This window comes from Pan troglodytes, chromosome 20, assembly GCF_028858775.2.
Source record: "Pan troglodytes isolate AG18354 chromosome 20, NHGRI_mPanTro3-v2.0_pri, whole genome shotgun sequence".
In the NCBI taxonomy this organism is placed as follows: Eukaryota; Metazoa; Chordata; class Mammalia; order Primates; family Hominidae; genus Pan; species Pan troglodytes.
In genome coordinates, this window is record NC_072418.2 from 60,822,913 (window position 1) to 60,841,003 (window position 18,091).

Genomic DNA, 18,091 nt, shown 5'->3' on the forward strand with positions numbered 1-18,091 from the left:
TAGGGCCTAGGGTTTAGGGTTTCTCTAGTGTTTCCGGTTGAAAGGACTGAGTTCGAGAGGTGCAACAGAGCAGGATGGCAGAATAGAAAGCTGCACCCATCATACCCTTAACAGAACACCTTTTATTTTTTTCTTTTTTTTTTTTTAAGATAGAGTCTCGCTCTGTCACCAGGGCTGGAGTCCAGTAGTGCTACCTTGGCTCACTGCAACCTCTGCCTCCGGGGTTCAAGCAATTCTCCCTAATTCTCCCTGCCTCAGCCTCCCAAGTAGCTGGGATTACAGGCACCTGCCACCACACCTGACTAATTTTTGTATTTTTAGTAGAGACATGGTTTTGCCATGTTGGCCAGGCTGGTCTCAAATTCCTGACTTCAGTTGATCCGCCTGCCTCAGCCTCCCAAAGTGCTGGGATTACAGGCGTGAGCCACCACACCCAGCCCAGAACACAAAATTTAAACACTATCAACACAGAAAAAAATCACCTTTATGAGATCCAAAAATCAAATGAGCACTCACAGTACCTGGATTTAATTTTGTATTACTGGAAATGGCACTAAAAGGGGCTGTAGAGTCTTGAGTTGCCAATGCCACCCCTCCCCATCCCCTAGCAGTGCCTGCCTGTTGTGGAGAATCTGTGCTCCTGGGAAGGGAAAGCGCAGTGACTGTCAGACGTTGCACAGAACTCAGTGCTTCCCTGTCATAGCAGAAAGCAAAACTGGGCTGAACTCAACGGACGCCTACCCAGGGAGTAAGCATAACGACCAGCCCAGCCAGAGGGGAATCGCCCACCCCAATGGTCAGGACTTGAGATCTGGCAAGCCTTGCCACTGTGGGCTGGAGGGCTCTGAAGTCCTAAATAAACTTGAAAGGCGGTCGAGGCCACAAGGACTGCAACCCCTAGGCATGTCCTGTGCTGAGCTGGGCTCCGAGCCAGGGGACCTGGTTGGGTTGGGGGAGCACAACCTACTGAGACACCAGTTGAGGTAGCTAAGGGTGTGCTTGTGCCACCCCTCATGCAACCCCAGGCTACGTGGCTCCTTCCTTCCACTCGAGGAGAGGAGAGGGAACAGCAAAAAGAACTTTGTCTTGCATTTTGGATGTCACCTCAGCCACAGGATAGGGCACTGGGCAGGGTTGTGAGGCCCCATTCCAGGCCCACCCAGATAATATTTCTAGACACACTCTGGACCAAAACAGAACCTGCTGCCTTGAAGGGAAGAATTCAGTCATGGGAGGACCCATCACCTTCTGACTACACAACCCTTGGACCCTGAATAACTAGCAGCAGTACCCAGGTAGTATGCGATGGCACTGGGTGAGACTCTGAGACACGCCAGCTTCAGATGTAACACAGCACACTGCTAGCTGTGGTGGTTACGGTCAGAGACCCCACCTGCTTGAGAATAACAGAGGAAAAAGTAAAGGGGACCTTGTCTTGCACCTCAGCTGCCAGCTCAACCACAGAGGGATAGAGCACCAAGAAGCCTCTTGGGATCCCTGATTCCAGGCCTTGGCTCGTGGATGACATTGCTGGACCTGCCCTGGGTGAGTCTTGAAGAGTCAGCCTCAGACCAGGCAACATTCACCACAAGCTGACTGAAGAGCTCTTAGCCCTTAATGGAACCTCAGTGGTAGTCTGACAGCACTCCCTGTGGGCCCGTGCTGGTGGTGGCCACAGAGTGAGGCTGCTCTGCCTGTGGAAAGGGGACGGAAGAGTGGGAAGGGCTGTAGCTTGTAGTTTGAGTGCCAACTCAGCTGCAGTGCAAAGGAACACCAGGTAGATTTCTAAGGATTTTTACTCCAATCCCTGGCTCATGGATGGCATCTGTATACCAACCTGAGGCCTGGGGAACTCACCGCCCTAAGGAGAAGGACATAAGCCTGTCTGGCTTTGCCACCTGCTGACTGTACAGGGCTAGGGCCTTGAGGGAACACAGGCGATAGCCATGTAGTGGTCACAGGAGCCTTGGGTGAAACCCAGTGCTGTGCTGGCTTCAGCTCTCACCCAGCACAGTCCCAGTGATGGTAGCTAAAGGGGTGCTTCTGTCCCAACTCCCAGTTTCAGGCACTTCAGCACTGACAGAGACATGCTGGGACAAAGTGAGGGAAGACCCAACAAGAGTCTCTACCTGTTAATCAAGGGAAATCTTTCAGATCTTATTCAAGACTACAAAGCTGGTATAGCTCTCTGAGTCTGCAAGAGTCACAGCATTACTGAGTGTAGGGTTCCTGCTAAAGTAGATTCAGCTTAGATCACAACACCCGAGTCCTTTCAAATACCTGGAAACTCTTCCTAAGAAGGACAGGTACAAATGAGCCCAGACTGTGAAGACCACAATAAACACCTAACTGTTTAATGCCCAGACACTGATGAACATCTACAAGCATCAACACCATCCAGGAAAAGGTGACCTCACCAAACAAACTAAATAAAGCACCAAAGACGAATCCTGGAGAAACAGAGACACGTGACCTTTCAGACAGATAATTCAAGATAGCTATTGTGAGGAATTTCTCAAGACAAACACAGAGAAAGAATTCAGAATTCTATCAGATAAATTTGGCAAAGAAATTAAAATAATTAAACAGAACTGGCCGGGTGTGGTGGCTCACACCTGTAATCCCAGCACTTTGGGAGGCCGAGGCGGGCGGATCACAATGTCAGGAGATCGAGATCATCCTGGCTAATGGGGTGAAACCCCATCTGTACTAAAAATACAAAAAATTAGCCAGGTGAGGTGGCGGGCACCTGTAGTCCCAGCTACACGGGAGGCTGAGGCAGGAGAATGGCATGAACCCCGGGGGGCAGAGCCTACAGTGAGCTGAGATCACGCCACTGCACTCTAGCCTGGGCGACAGCGAGACTCCATCTCAAAAAAAAAAAAAAAAAAAAATAGAACTGGCCAGGCATGATGGCTCATGCCTGTAATCCCAGCACTTTGGGAGGCCAAGGCGGGTGGATCATGAGGTCAAGAGATCGAGACTATTCTGGCCAATATAGTGGAACCCCGTTTCTACTAAAAATACAAAAATTAGCCAGATGTGGTAGTGCACACCTGTAGTCCCACCTACTCGGGAGGCTGAGGCAGGAGAATCGCTTGAACCTGGGAGGCGGAGGCTGCATTGAGCTGAGATCGCAGCACTGCACTGCAGCCTGGGTGACAGAGAGAGACCCTGTCTCAAAAAAAAAAAAAAAATCAAAATGGATTAAAAAAGACTTAAATCTAAAACCTAAAACTATGAAACTACTACCAAAAAAGACTGAAGTGGGCAAAGATTTCTTTATTTTTTTTTTTTGAGATGAAGTCTCACTCTGTTGCCCAGGCTGGAGTGCAATGGCACAATCTCGGCTCACTGCAACCTCCACCTCCCAGGTTCAAGTGATTCTCCTGCCTCAGCTTCCAAGTAGCTGTGATTACAGGCATGTACCACCACACCCAGCTAATTTTTGTATTTTTAGTAGAGATGGGGTTTCCCCATGTTGCCCAGGCTGGTCTCAAACTCCTGACCTCAGGTGACCTGCCCACCTTGGCCTCCCAAAGTGCTGGGATTGCAGGCCTGAGTCACCGAGTCTGGCCGACAAAGACTTCTTGAGTAATACCTTTCAAGCACAGGCAACCAAAGCAAAATTGGACTAATGGCATCAGATCAAGTTAAAAAGCTTCTGTACAGCAAAGAAAACAATCAACAAAGTGAAGAGATAACCCACAGAATGGGAGAATATATCTGCAAACTACCCATCTGCAAAGGGATTAATTACCAGAATATATAGAGTTCAAACAACTCTATAGGAAAAACCCTTAATAATCCCATTTAAAAATCTCAATAGACATTTCTCAAAAGAAGACATACAGTCAGGAGCAGTGCCTCCCAGCTATAATCATAGCAGTTTGGGAGACTGAGGCAGAAAGACCACTTGAGCCTAGGAGTTTATAACCACCCTGTTTAACCAGTGAGACCCCCATCTCTACAAAAAAGTTTAAAAGCTAGCCAAGGCAAGGTGGCACATGCCTGTGGTCCCTGCCACTTGGGAGGCTGAGGTAGCAGGATAGCCTGAGCCCAGGTGGTCGAAGCTGCAGTGAGCCATCATCACACTACAGCATTCCAGCCTGGGTGACAGAGCAAGATCCTGTCTCAAAAATACAAACAAAAGACAATGACATACAAATGGCAAACAGGTATAGGAAAAGGTGCTCAACATCACTGGTCATAAGAGAATGCACATCATCTCACCCCATTAAAATGGCTTATTTATATCCAAAAGACAGGCAATAACAAATGCTGGTGAGGATGTGAAGAAAAAGGACCTCTCGTACATTGTTGGTGGGAATGGAAATTAGTACAACCACTATGTAGAACAGTTTGGGGGTTCCTTAAAAAACTAAACATTAAGCTAGCATATAATCCAGCAATCCCACTGCTGGGTATAAACCAAAAGGAATCCAGTATATCACAGAGATATCTGCACTCCCATGTTTGCTGCAGCACTGTTCACAGCAGCTAAGACTTGGAAGTGACCTAAGTGGTCATCAACAGATGAATGGATAAAGAAAATGTAGGCCGGACACAGTGGCTCACACCTGTAATCCCAGCACTTTGGGAGGACGAGGCCGGTGGATCAGGAGGTCAGGAGATGGAGACCGTCCTGGCTAACACAGTGAAATCCCAATCTCTACTAAAAATACAAAAAATTACCCAGGTGTGGTGGCACACGTGTTTAGTCTCAGCTACTTGGGAGGCTGAGACATGAGAATCGCTTGAACCCAGGAGGCGGAGGTTGCAGTGAGCCATGATCACACCACTGCACTCCAGCCCGGGCAACAGAGAGGGACTCCATCTCAAAAAAAAAAAGAAAAGAAAATGTGAGGGCGCGGTGGTGGCTCACACCTGTAATCTCAGCACTTCGGGAGGCTGAGGTGGGTGGATCATGAGGTCAGGCGTTCAAAACCAGCCTGGCCAAGATGGTGAAACCCCATCTCTACTATAAACTACAAAAATTAGCCAGCCGCAATGGCAGGCGCCTGTAATCCCAGCTACTCCAGAGGCTGAGGCAGGAGAATCGCTTGAATCTGGGCAGCAGAGGTTGCAGTGAGCCGAGATTGCGCCACTGCACTACAGCCTGGACGACAGAGTAAGACTGTGTCTCAAAAAAAAAAAAAAAAACAAAGAATAAGATCTAGAAAAAGAGAATAAGATCTGGAAAAAGAGAATAAGACCTAGAAAAAGAGAATAAGATCTAGTATTTAGTAGCACAACAGGGTGACTACAGTAAAAACAACCTAATTGTACATTTTTAAATAACAAAAAGAGTATAATTGGATTGTTTGAAACACAAAGGATAATACTTGAGGTGACGAATACATTAACCCTAGTATGATTATTACCCACTGCTTGCCTGTATCAAAATATCTCCTGTAGGCGGAGGTTGTGGTGAGCCGTGATCACGCCACTGCACTCCAGTCTGGGTGACAGAGTGAGACTCCTTCTCAAAAAAACAAAACAAAACAAAACTCCTATAATTCATAAAGACATACACCTACTATATACCCACAAAAATTTAAAATTTAAAATAGAAAATATTTTAAAAAATAAAAAATAAAGAGTCCCACAACACCACAAGCTAGAGAACATATGGGTCGGGGTCAGTACCAGTGAGGGAATGGAACACTCTCCATTTCCTTATCTGAGTTCCTAAAATGCTTCTAAGTGCTTGGAGGAGAGGCAGACATTACAGGAATGTGTCCCTGATAGGATGTGATAAGCTCAGACCTCCAGGTACCCCTCCTTGGCCCTGCAGTCAGGTGACCTCAGACTGCTTGTCTGACCTGCGTGCCTCAATGTAAAATGTAATCTCTGCCACCTATGTGATCTACAACAAAGATTCAACCTCCCAGGGCCCCACGGTGCTCATCACTTCTCTCCACTCTGTTCTTCCTTTGATTGGCCTTCGGAAAACCTTTAAAATCCAGATTTTGATCCTGTCCTTTGTATAGAGCACACTTGACATAACTAACTCCATCTTAGAAAAAGACAATTTGTATTTCACAGGGCACTCTGCCATCAAGGGTAAGATGCTTTGTTTAATAAACAAAAAAATAAAGACGGCCAGGCACGGTGGTTCACGCCTATAATCCCAGCACTTTCGGAGGCCGAGGCGAGCGGATTGCCTGAGCTTGGGAGTTCAAAAGCAGCCTAGGCAACATGGCGAAACCCCATCTCTACTAAAAATACAAAAAATTAGCCAGGTGTGGTGGCGGGTGCCTGTAATCCCAGCTACTCGGGAGGTTGAAACAAGAGAATCTCTTGAACCCGGGAGGCAGAGGTTGCAGTGAGCCGAGATCACACCACTGCACTCCAGGCTGGGTGACAGACTGAGACGCTGTCTCAAAAAGTAAAATAAATAAATAAATAAAATAGGCTGAGTGCGGTGGCTTATGCCTGTAATCCTAGCAAGTTGGGAGGCTGAGGCGGGCGGATCAGTTGAAGTCGGGAGTTTGAGACCAGCCTGACCAACATGGAGAAACCCCGTCTCTACTAAACATACAAAAAATTAGCCGGGTGTGGTGGCGCATGCCTGCAATCCCAGCTACTGGGAGGCTGAGGCAGGAGAATCGCTTGAACCCGGGAGGCGGAGATTGCAGTGAGCCGAGATCACACCATTGCACTCCTGCCTGGGCAACAAGAGCGAAACTCCGTCTCAAGAAAATAAAACAAAATAAAAAATAAAGACTACATCTAACCAGGTAAGGTCACAAACAAGCAAACTCTTCCACTATCAGTTCTCACCAGAGGATTCTGTAACTGTAAAAGATTAGGCCTTCAGCAGCTCAAAACTCAGCATCTGCTGCCTAAGGCTCTGCCACCTCAAAGACTCTTCCTTGTAAGACTGCAGGCCAATTGCCCACCAACTGGCCCAGACCAAGATGCCTTTTGTCTTCTTTGCTCCCTCTAAACTGGTTCCATAACGTTTGCTCCTATATCTTTTTCCTCTTGATGCTAAGCATTATTTTGTTCCTTGTGTTGTAATGCCCAACCTTGTTTTCACTGATCCTGTTTTTAGACTCTCCCTTTTGCTCTCTTAATCACCTAGCCTCGTTTCCACATGAATAGACTCTCCCTTAGCTGAGAAAGCCAGACGAGCTCCACCTGGCCCCCTTGATTTACAAGACATTAAGGACTCCTTACCCATCCCCCTTTCCTCAAGGAGTTAACTTGTGTAAGCAGATTCTCAACATATCAAAGGAGTCCAATTAACTGATAAGGGACTGGGAACAAACCATGTATGAAGTTCCCAGGATTTTGCTCAAAAGATAACACCATAAAGCCTTGAGTTTGTGTCTGGCGTAGTGCCCATATCTAACTCTTATGAAGGATTTAGAGCGCCACACCTGGTACCTTGCCTTTTTGTAACCATTTGTCTTTTAAATTGTTTGTTTCTCTGTAACCATTTATCCTTTTAATTTTTTGCATGTTTTTACTTCTGAAGAGTTGTTGCATTTAAGCTCCCCTCCCCTTCCTAAACCAAAGTATAAAAGTTAATCAAGCCCCTTCCTCGGGGCCGAGAGAATTTTGAGCGTTAGCCGTCTCTTTGGCCGCCAGCTGAATAAAGGACTCTTAATTCGTCTCAAAGTGTGGCGTTTTTCTAACTCGCCCGGGTACAACAGTGTTATGTTTAACCTATAACACTTACATGTTAAGTATACTATTGTGTATTGTTTGCTATATTGACTGACTTGTGGAGTGTCTTCAGCCTCTGTGCCCATGGCCGACTACCAAGTGAACTGGAATCACAAGAGAATTGCCTCCTCCGAACTCCATTTAGCTCATGGCTTTTGTGGACTCAAATATCACCTGACACTGTGGAAAGACAGAAACATGCATGGACCTGATTATCTCTACCCTTACAATGCTCATGACATCCCTCCTTTCTTGGAAAATCTCCACGCCTTCTAGCGTCCTCACGTGAGTTCATAGCCCCCAGCCTGCTTGCTCTTCCAGGAGGAGCTCCGCCTCATAATTTGCTCCCAACAGGCACCTGTGGACCCCAGATTCCATCCTTCTGGCTCAGTTCACTTCCAGGCCTTTGCCCGCGCCAGTCCCTGTACCTGCCGGTCTCCCCACCGCATCCCACGGGTGTCAGAAATGGGGCCCCTCCTGCAAGCGCCTCAGTGTCCCAACGCCGGCGTCCGGGCTGCAGAGCCGTGAACAGGCGCTGCTACCTCGCTGCTTTTGGGTGACGATGAGGTGACCTGAGGACACAGAAGGCCCCACAATTACCTGAGCGGAGAGCCTCAGCGTGGCCGCGGCAGCCATCGAACCACGTGGTTTTAAGCAGGGTCGGGAGGAGAGGGCGACCAGCCAGGAGATATGGGCATGACGGTCCGTATCCTGGCCCAGGAGTGGGTCACGCTGGGCGCCGTCACAGAGCTCCAGAGTCGCCTCTGTGCAGCAGAGGGCAACTGCACCCCGACTTCTGGGTTCAGTCACCACAGTGCGGACCTAGCGCTCAGGAGCCTCTCCGACAAATAAACCCAACACCAATCAAAATGGCCGCCACCAGAGGGCGCCGGAAGTCCGGACCCATTGTCACGTGCACACAGGAAACGCCTTTATTCTGAGCCCTCAGGGGTCTTCTACGCTATCATTCGAGGCTGAGTTTTCTGGGTAATGTAGTTCCCTAGGCAACAAGGAGGGTAAAGGGCGCAATTCCCAGAGGCGCTTCTGCAGGAAAAGCCCAGCTCCACCTCAGGAGTATCCTTAAGATGTGCGTCCTGACTGGTATGGTGGCTCCCGCCTGTAATTCCACCAGTTTGGGAGGCCAAGTCACAAGGATCATTTGAGGTCAGGAGTTAGAAATTAGCCTGAGCAACAAAGCAAAATCCTGTCTCTACAAAAATGAAAAAATATTAGCGGAGTGTGGTCGGGCGGGCCTGTGGTCCCAGCTGCCCTAAGGTTGGGGTTAGGGTTAGGGAGCCTGAGAAGGGAGAATCGCTTGAGCTCAGGAGTTCGAAGCTGCTGTAAGCCGAGATCGTGCCACTGCATTCCAGCCTGGGCAACAGAACAAGACCTCTTATCTAAAAAATAAAAATAAGGGCCAGGTGCGGGCGGCTCACGCCTGTAATCCCAGCACTTTGGGAGGCCGAGGCAGGTGGATCACCTGAGGTCAGGAGTTCAAGACCGGCCTGGCCAACATGGTGAAACCCCGCCTCTACTAAAAATACAAAAATTAACCCGCATGGTGACATGCGCCTGTAATCCCAGCTACTCGGGAGGCCGAGGCAGGAGAATCTCTTGAACATGGGAGTCAGAGGTTGCGGTGAGCGAGATCCTGCCACTGCACTCCAGCCTGGGCGACACAGCAAGACTCCATGTTGGAAAAAGTAAAAATAATAAAAATAAATAAATAAATAAAAGATTGCAGATCTTTCTACTAGGCAGAGGATCATCCTACCTCTCCTTAGAACTCACATTGAGATTTCTTGGGATTATTGGCTGTAAATGATTACCCTAGTGTATGGAAAAATATTATTTCAGAGTTAGTGTAGATGTTCCCAAAGGCTACAGATCCAAATTCACCTATCATTTCAGATGGTCCTTCAGATGCAAAATTCTTCCACTGGAAGCAAAGATTAATGCAAAGATTAATAACCATTATTGTATTGTTAAAATGAATGTGTAAACACCCAGAGGGTTCATTTTTCCCACTGCCCAGATAAAGCCAATTTATCAGGACAGGGGAATTGCAAAAGAAAAAGAGTTTTATTCACACAGAGTTGGAGGAACAGCATACTGGAGTCTTACTAGTATTACTCAAATCAGTCTCCCTGAAAATTGCGAGACTGGGGTTTTTTGTTATTGTTGTTGTTTATTTGTTTGTTTTTTTGTTTTTTGAGACGGAATTTTGCTCCTGTTGCCCAGGCTGAAGTGCAATGTCACGATCTCAGCTCACTGCAACCTCCGCCTCCTGAGACTGGGGTTTTTTAAGGATAATTTGGTAGATAGGGGGCCATGAATTGGGGAATGCTGATTGGTTGGGTTGGAGATGAAATCATAGGGAGTCAAAGTTGTTCTCTTGTGCTGAGTGGGTTCTGGGGGAGAGGGAGGCACAAGACCAGATAAGCCAGTTTATCCATCTGAGTGGTGCCATCAGATCCATCAAGTTCAGGGTCTGAAAAATATCTCCAGCACCAATCTTAGCTTTTGCAATAGTTATACCATCCCTAGGAACAACTGGGGATGTTTACAGTCTTGTGGCCCCTGGCTGCATGACTCCTAAATGATAATTTCTAATCTATGGGGCCCTAATAAATCAGTAAGTTAACAGGAATTGGGAAGGAGCCAAGCTGGCAGAACAAGAACCTAACCCCATCTGCAACCTCTTTGTGGGAAGAAACCACAGCTGTCAGAAGTGTTTAACAGAGCAACTCCGTCTTGAATAGGGGTTGGATAAAATGAGGCTGAGCTGCATTCCCAGACAGTGAAGGCATTCTAAGTCACAGGATGAGATAGGAGGTCAGCACAAGATACAGGCCATAAAGACGTTGCTGATAAAACAGTTTGCAGTAAAGAAGCCGGCTAAAACCCACCAAAACCAAGATGGCCATGAGAGTGACCTCTGGTCGTCCTCACTGCAACACTCCCATCAGTGCCATGACAGTTTACAAATGCCATGGCAACATCAGGAAGTTATCCTATATGGTCTAAAAAAAGGAGGCATGAATAATCCACCCTTTGTTTAGTATATAATCAAGAAATAGGGGCCGGGCGCGGTGGCTCACGCCTGTAATCCCAGCACTTTGGGAGGCCGAGGTGGGTGGATCACAAGGTCAGGAGATCGAGACCATCCAGGGTAACACGGTGAAATCCTGTCTCTACTAAAAATCCAAAAAATTAGCTGGGCGTGGTGGCGGGTGCCTGTAGTCCCAGCTACTTGGGAGGCTGAGGCAGGGGAATGGCGTGAACCCGGGAGGTGGAGCTTGCAGTGAGCCGAGATTGCACCACTGCACTCCAGCCTGGGTGACAGAGTGAGACTCCGCCTCAAAAAAAAAAAAAAAAATCAAGAAATAACCATAAAAATGGGCAGCCATGCCAGGCGTGGTGGCTCACCCCTGTAATCCCAGCACTTTGGGAGGCCAAGGTGGGAGGATCAGGAGATGGAGACCATCCTGGCTAACAGGGTGAAACCCAATCTCTACTAAAAATACGAAAAAATTAGCCGGGCGGCTCTGTCTATGGAGTACCCACTCTTTTATTCCTTTACTTTCTTTTCTGTTTTTTGAGCAGGAGTTTTGCTCTGTCACCCAGGCTGGAGTGCAGTGGCATGATCTCGGCTCACTGCAACCTCCACCTCCTGGGTTCGAGCAATTCTTCTGCCTCAGCATCCTGAGTACCTGGGACTACAGGTGCGCACCACTATGCCCGGCTAACTTTTGTATTTTTAGTATAAACGCGGTTTCACTATGTTGGCCAGGCTGGTTTCAAGCTCCCAACCTTGTGATCTGCCCACCTCAGCCTCCCAAAGTGCTGGGTTTACAGGCGTGAGCCACTGCACCCGGCCCAGACCAATGTATTTCTTTAATGTATTTGATTGATGTCTCTTGCCTCCTTAAAATGTATAAAACCAAGCTGCGCCCTGACCACCTTGGGTACATGTTCTCAGGACCTCTTGAGGGCTGTGTCACAGGCCATGGTCACTCATATTTGGCTCAGAATAAATCTCTTCACATAGTCTACAGAGTTTGACTCTTTTCATTGACACTGAAGAAACCCCCAACCCAGAGGAAAATCATCTGTGTGCACCACTTGGCTCACTTTGAGTGAGTGGGGTGCATATACCCAGATAAAGAATGAGATTGGTTTACAGGCCCAACTTAGTGGAGTTAGAGTCTCTCCTGGTTAAAGGCTCCTCTCAATAAAAGGCAAGGACACTTGACCAAAGTTTGGTTCAATGCCCAAATTAGGAAGATTAGATTACTTCCTAAGAGTTAGGGGGTTAGAGGCCCCTCTCAGTAAAGTCCCTCTTGGCTAGGAATGGGTTTGGCACAATGGGCTGTTAACTGCTGTTCTCTTTGGAATAATCTGCCTTGCTGATGGCTATGGGTGACAGGACTAGGAATGTACAGGATCATGGGACATGGGGAGCTTTTTCCTCCCCAAAAGGGAAAACTTGCAAGCTGATGGGACTGCTGGAAAAGATCCCCTTGCTACTGACAAGCAGCCACCTGAACTTTTCAGTGTCACTGCAATGGTGGGGGGGCTTCTCTGGCCTCTCTAAGCTCCTGGCCTTCCCCACCCTGCCACAGGCAATGTTTTTCTCTGTCTCCTTTCCCTTTCTTATCTTTTCTGTTATTCAGGGTGACCATCTTGCCCAGAGACCAAGTTGAAACTCATGGTCGGAGGTTGGATTAAAGATGATGGGGCCCAACCAGGGCAAGTTTAAGCCTTGCCTGTTAGATATTCCAGGCGGAGCCGAGTGGCTAATGTGTATGTTTTGTCACACGTATTTTGCTCTGGCCAGAATGGAAAAAGATAATTTAGCTTTGTATTGCAGATTGGCCCCCAGGGCTGTGGTGCAGCCAGCTGGGTCACTAGAGGCTCTCAGGGAAAGGCAAACCAGAAGCCTGGAATGCTGGAATGCCAGCAAAAGGGTAAGAATTTCTTTTTTGTTATTGATTTTTTTTTTTTTTTTTTTTGGAGACGGAGTCTCGCACTGTTGCCCAGGCTGGAGTGCAGTGGTGTGATTTCGGCTCACTGCAACCTCCGCCTCCCGGGTTCAAACGATTCTCTTGCCTCAGCCTCCTGAGTAGGTGGGATTACAGGCACGCACCACCATGCCTAGTTAATTTTTGTATTTTTAGTACAGACGAGGTTTCACCATGTTGGCCAGGCTGGTCTCCAACTCTTGACTTCAGGTGATCTGCCCGCCTGGGCCCCCCAAAGTGCTGGAATTACAGGCGTGAGCCACTGCACCCAGCAAGAATTTCTTACCAGTCAGTTGGCTGGGTGTGGTGGCTCACACCTGTAATCCCAGCACTTGGGGAGGCAGAGGCAGGTGGATCACCTGAGGTCAGGAGTTCGACAACAGCCTGGCCAACATGGTGAAACAACATCTCTACTAAAAATACAAAAAATTAGTCATGGCCGGGTGCGGGGGCTCATGCCTGTAATCCCAGCTCTTTGGGAGGCCGAGGTGGGCAGATCACTTGAGGCCAGGAGTTCGAGACCAGCCTGGCCAACATGGTAAAACCCCGTCTCTACTAGAAATTGAAAAAATAAGCCGGGTGTGGTGGTGCATGCATGTAATCCCAGCTACTTGGGAGGCTGAGGCAGGAGAATCACTTAAACCTGGGAGGTGGAGATTGTAGTGAGCTGAGATCGCACCATTGCACTCCAGTGTGGGTGGCAGAGAGAGACCCCATCTCAAAAAAAAAAAAAAAAAAATTAGTCGTGCACGTTGGTGTGCACCTGTAATCCCAGCTTCTCGGGAGGCTGAGGCAGGAAATCACTTGAACCCAGGAGGTGGAGGTTACAGTGAGCTGAGATGGTGCCACTGCACTCCAGCCTGGGTGACAGAGTGAGACTCTGTCTCGAAAAAAAAAAAAAGTCCAGGTGCAGTGGCTCACACCTGTAACCCCAGCACTTTGGGCTGAAGTGAGGGGATCACGAGGTTAAGAGCTCAAGACTATCCTGGCCAGCATGGTGAAACCCCGTCTCTACTAAAAATACAAAAATTAGCTGGACATGGTGGCTGTAGTCCCAGCTGCTCAGGAGGCTGAGGCTGGAGAATTGCTTGAACCCAGGAGATGGGGGTTGCAGGGAGCTGAGATCATGCCACTGCACTCCAGCCTGGCAACAGAGTGAGACTCCATCTCAAAAAAAAAAAAAAAAAAAAAAAAAAAAAAAAGAAGCCGATTTGCCCAAATCAAAGAAAGAAAAGAAGTGGGTTTTCTTATTTTGTTTCATTTTGTTTTTAGTCTGTAAATGAAACAAAACAGCAAGGAGAAAAGTCCCCTGATTTGTATCCTAGTGCTTCTTGATCACACCTAGTTGGCATAGCTGCAAAAAGCATAGCCGGCTGGGTGCAGTGGCTCACGCCTGTAATCCCAGTACTTTGGGAGGCTGAGACGGGCAGATCACGAGGTCAGGAGATCCAGACCATCCTGGCTAACACGGTGAAACCCCGTCTCTACTAAAAATACAAAAAAAAAAAAATTAGCCAGACATGGTGGCGGGTGCCTGTAGTCCCAGCTACTTGGGAGGCTGAGGCAGGACAATGGCATGAACCTGGGAGGCGGAGCTTGCAGTGAGCCGAGATTGCACCACTGCACTCCAGCCTGGGCAACAGAGCGAGACTCCGTCTCAGGAAAAAAAAAAAAAAATCATAGCCACATCTATCTAATCTTATTGCTCATAGCTGTTAAATACCAAACCTGAATACGCAATTTTAGAAACGGAGCCTTCAATGCTTTTTGTTCCCAATGTTTCACAAGCAAATGGATGGAAATCAGAAGGCACACAGGGGAAGAGTATAATAAAAGCCCTAAGACAAGTTAAATGAAGTCCCCTGAAAATGACACTGAAGCAGAGCAACCAAGAGATTGATTCATACAGCAAAGAGGACAAGACAGATTAATGCAAAGTTAACATCCTGTGGTGCCAAACCAGTTCTTAGCCAAGAGGGACTTTACTGAGAGGGGCCTCTAACTCTTAGGAAGGACTACATCTTAGGAAGGACTCTAACCTTCCTAAATTGGGCCTCAAACCCAGGGTCAGTCAAGCCTCCTTGCCTTTTCTTTTCTTTTCTTTTCTTTTTTGAGATGAAGTCTCACTCTGTTGCCCAGGCTGGAGTGCAGTGGTGTGATCTTGGCTCACTGCAACCTCTGCCTCCTGGGTTGAAGCAATTCTCTTGCCTCAGCCTCCCTAGTAGCTGGGATTACAGGTGTGTGCCACCACACCTGGCTGATTTGTGTATTTTTAGTAGAGATGGGGTTTCACCATGTTGGCCAGGCTGGTCTCGAACTCCTGGTCTCAGGCAATCCGCCCGCCTCGGCCTCCCAAAGTGCTGGAATTACAGGTGTAAGTCACCGCACCTGGCCACGTCCTTGCCTTTTATTGAGAGGAAACTTTAACCCTCTCTGTCTTAGGAGAGACTAACTCCCTAAGCTGGGCCTCTAACCCAATCTCATCCTTTACCCAGGTGCTCCACCACTTACCCAAAGTCGGCCAATTAGTGCTGCAGCCTATTTCCTTTGGGCCGGTGGGTTTCTTCAGTATCATCCCTTCAAGGTTCACCAGAAAGATGTTACCAGAAAGGGCGTCCCAATTCAGACCCCAAGAGAGGGTTCTTTGGATCTCACACAAGAAAGAATTCAGGGTGAGTCCACAGTGCAAAGAAAAGTAAATTTGTTAAGAGAGTAAAGTGATGACAGAATAGCCACTCCATAGACAGAGCAGGCTCTTCCCGAAAGTCAGAGGAGGAATGCGTCCACCCTAGGTACTTGTTTATACATAGTGTCAGGAATAACGCTCAAAATTTTAAGGAAATTGAACACTCGAACAAAGGATTTTTACCAAAGAAATTTTACTTTTGCACAGAGGGGTGCCTCTTTGGCCAGTCGCCATGAGAGCGCACCTGAAACAAGGGGCACGAGAGCCTTTGAGCGAGCCACTTTTGTGAGCGAGACTCCATCTCAAAAAAAAAAAAAAAAAAAAAAAAGAATTGGCAGAGATTTTAAAAAGGCTTATAAAGAAGGAGCCAAAATTCCAGTTTCTGATTGGTTGGTGTGGGCATTGATAAAGGCTGCTCTTGAGCCATTTCAAACAGATCACGAGACAGATTCAGATGAGGAAGACAAGTGTGTAAAAAACTAACTTCAGATTCTGAATGCGAGGAGCAAAAACCAGAGGAAATTAAGAAAGGGAAACTGAAAAGGGTATGTTTTACTAGCCCGTCAGCTCCACCTGCTGAATTAAGTGAATGGCCACCTCCTTTCCCTCCCCATAATGGGCGAGAAAATGAATTAGCTGTAAAATTTACTGCTCCTGTAGTTGCAACATTAAAGTCTGGAGGAATTGGTGGTGCTATACAAAATTCTATTCAAAAGGCTAGAGCTGAGGGAGACCTTGAAGCATGGCAATTTCCTGTTACTATCACCCAGCAAGGAGGGAAAAATATAGCTAGTTGGGCCACATTTTCTTTTAAGCTATTAATGGAATTTAAGCAAGCCATTAGTCAATATGGGCCAAATTCTCCTTTTGTACAAACTGTACTAAAAAATGTGGCTCTTGATAATAGATTGATAAAATATGACTGGGATACTTTAACAAAATCTGTTCTCACTCTATCTCAGTACTTACAGTTTAAAACCTGGTGGGCTGATGAAGCTCAAACTCAGGCAAGGGAAAAAACACAAGCACAGCCATCTGTGCCTGTTTCCTTTCAACAGTTAAAGGGAGTCAGTCCTAATTGGGGTCAATTAGAAAATCAAGCAGTAATGGAGAATGTTGCCATTGTTCAGTTATGCACTGTGTGCTTACGGGCATGTGACAGAATAAATGTTACAGGAGAAAAATATCCTTTTTTCAGTTCTGTCTGACAAGGACCTAAAGAACCATATACTGATTTTATTGCTCAGCTCCAGGAGGCTGTGAATAAGGCCATAACTGACAAAACAGCTCAAGATGTTGTAATACAGCTTCTTGCATATGAAAATGCTAATACAGAGTGTCAAAATGCTATTAGACCTATGAGAGGGAAGGCTCATTTGGCTGAATATATTAAGGCTTGTGATGGCATTGGGGGTAACTTACACAAGGCTACTCTTTTAGCTCAAGCTATGGCTGGATTAAAGGTGGAAAAAAATACGTCCCATTTTTCAGGCTCTTGCTTTAATTGTGGGCAATTTGGACACACAAAAAAGAATGTAGAAAAGGAAATCAAAAGGCAAAACTATTACCATCAATCAACAGAAAAGTCCCGATGTATACCCCCGGTATAAGAAAGGCAATCACTGGACAAAACAGTGTCATTCTAAATTTAGTAAAGATGGACAACCTCTTTTGGGAAAAGGGAAGAGGGGCACACCTCAGGCCCCTCAACAAACCAAGGCATATCCGCACAGTCAGTGCCCTTACAAACGTACAACAATTGTCCCCCACCACAGCAGGCAGTGCTGCCATATATCTCTGCAGCACAATTCCCATCTCCCTACTTCCTGGGGAGCCACCAAAGAAGGTCCCCATGGGTGTTAGGGGCCCTTTACCCTCAGAAAAAGTTGGTCTATTGCTTGGAAGGTCTAGCTTAAATTTAAAAGGTGTCACTGTACATAGAGGAATAATTGATTCTGATTATGCCAGAGAGATTCAACTAGTTGTTAGTTCCTCAACTCTGTGGTCTGTTTCCCCAGGAAAAAGAATTGCTCAGTTGTTGCTGTTACCTTATACAAAACTGGGAAACAGCACTGTAAAAAGAACAGGAGGCTTTGGTAGTACTAACTCAGCAGGAAAAGCTGTATATTTGGTTAATTGAATGTCTGATAAGAGACCTATTTGTACAGTAACCATCCAAGGAAAGGACTTTGAAGGGTTAGTAGATACTGGAGCTGATGTTTCTATTATTGCTTTAAATCAATGGCCCTGACACTGGCCCAAACAAAAGGCATCCATTGGTATTGTTGGAGTAGGAGCTGCTTCAGAAGTTTTTTAAAGTTCCTTAATTTTGCCATGTCTAGGGCTGGATGGCCAAGAAGGGACAATTCAACCTATTATTATAGCTATTCCTGTCAATTTATGGGGAAGGGGCATATTGCAACAATGGGGTGCTGAAATATCTATTCCTATGGATCAGTATAGTAATAACAGTAAACAAATGATGAGAAAAGTGGGATATCTCCCAGGAAAAGGATTAGGAAAGAATGAAAGTGACCAACCAGAACCTTTAGAACTAAAAGGGCGAACAGATCGAACCTCATTAGGGTATCATTTTTAGGAGCGGCTATTGCTGAGCCTCCAGCTCCCATTCCTCTTGTTTGGTTAACTGCCAAACCAGTTTGGGTGGAGCAATGGCCGCTGAAACAGGAAAAAACTGGAGGCT

General features: G+C 46.9%; 1 protein-coding gene across 7 annotated transcripts in view; it reads right to left on the reverse strand.

Moving 5' to 3' along the window:
• The window catches only part of LOC107969600 (zinc finger protein 814), a 46,371-nt gene that overhangs the window by 9,896 nt on the left and 18,384 nt on the right, over window positions 1-18,091 (reverse strand). Inside the window, exons 1-3 of one of the 7 annotated variants that reach the window (XM_063802312.1) lie at window positions 8,278-8,794; window positions 7,691-7,857; window positions 5,396-5,482 (exon numbers count right to left, since the gene is read on the reverse strand). The exons of 1 other annotated variant lie outside the window; for it this stretch is intronic. Coding sequence is in view for 3 of the 6 variants with exons in the window: in XM_063802309.1 (XP_063658379.1) it covers window positions 5,396-5,524 (129 nt within the window). In the remaining 3 variants the exon portion in view is untranslated. Of the gene's footprint in view, window positions 1-5,395; window positions 5,625-7,690; window positions 7,858-8,277; window positions 8,795-18,091 lie in introns of those variants that run through there. 5 more of the 7 variants (XM_063802310.1, XM_063802311.1, XM_024351712.3 and 2 more) reach the window with 5 other exon arrangements.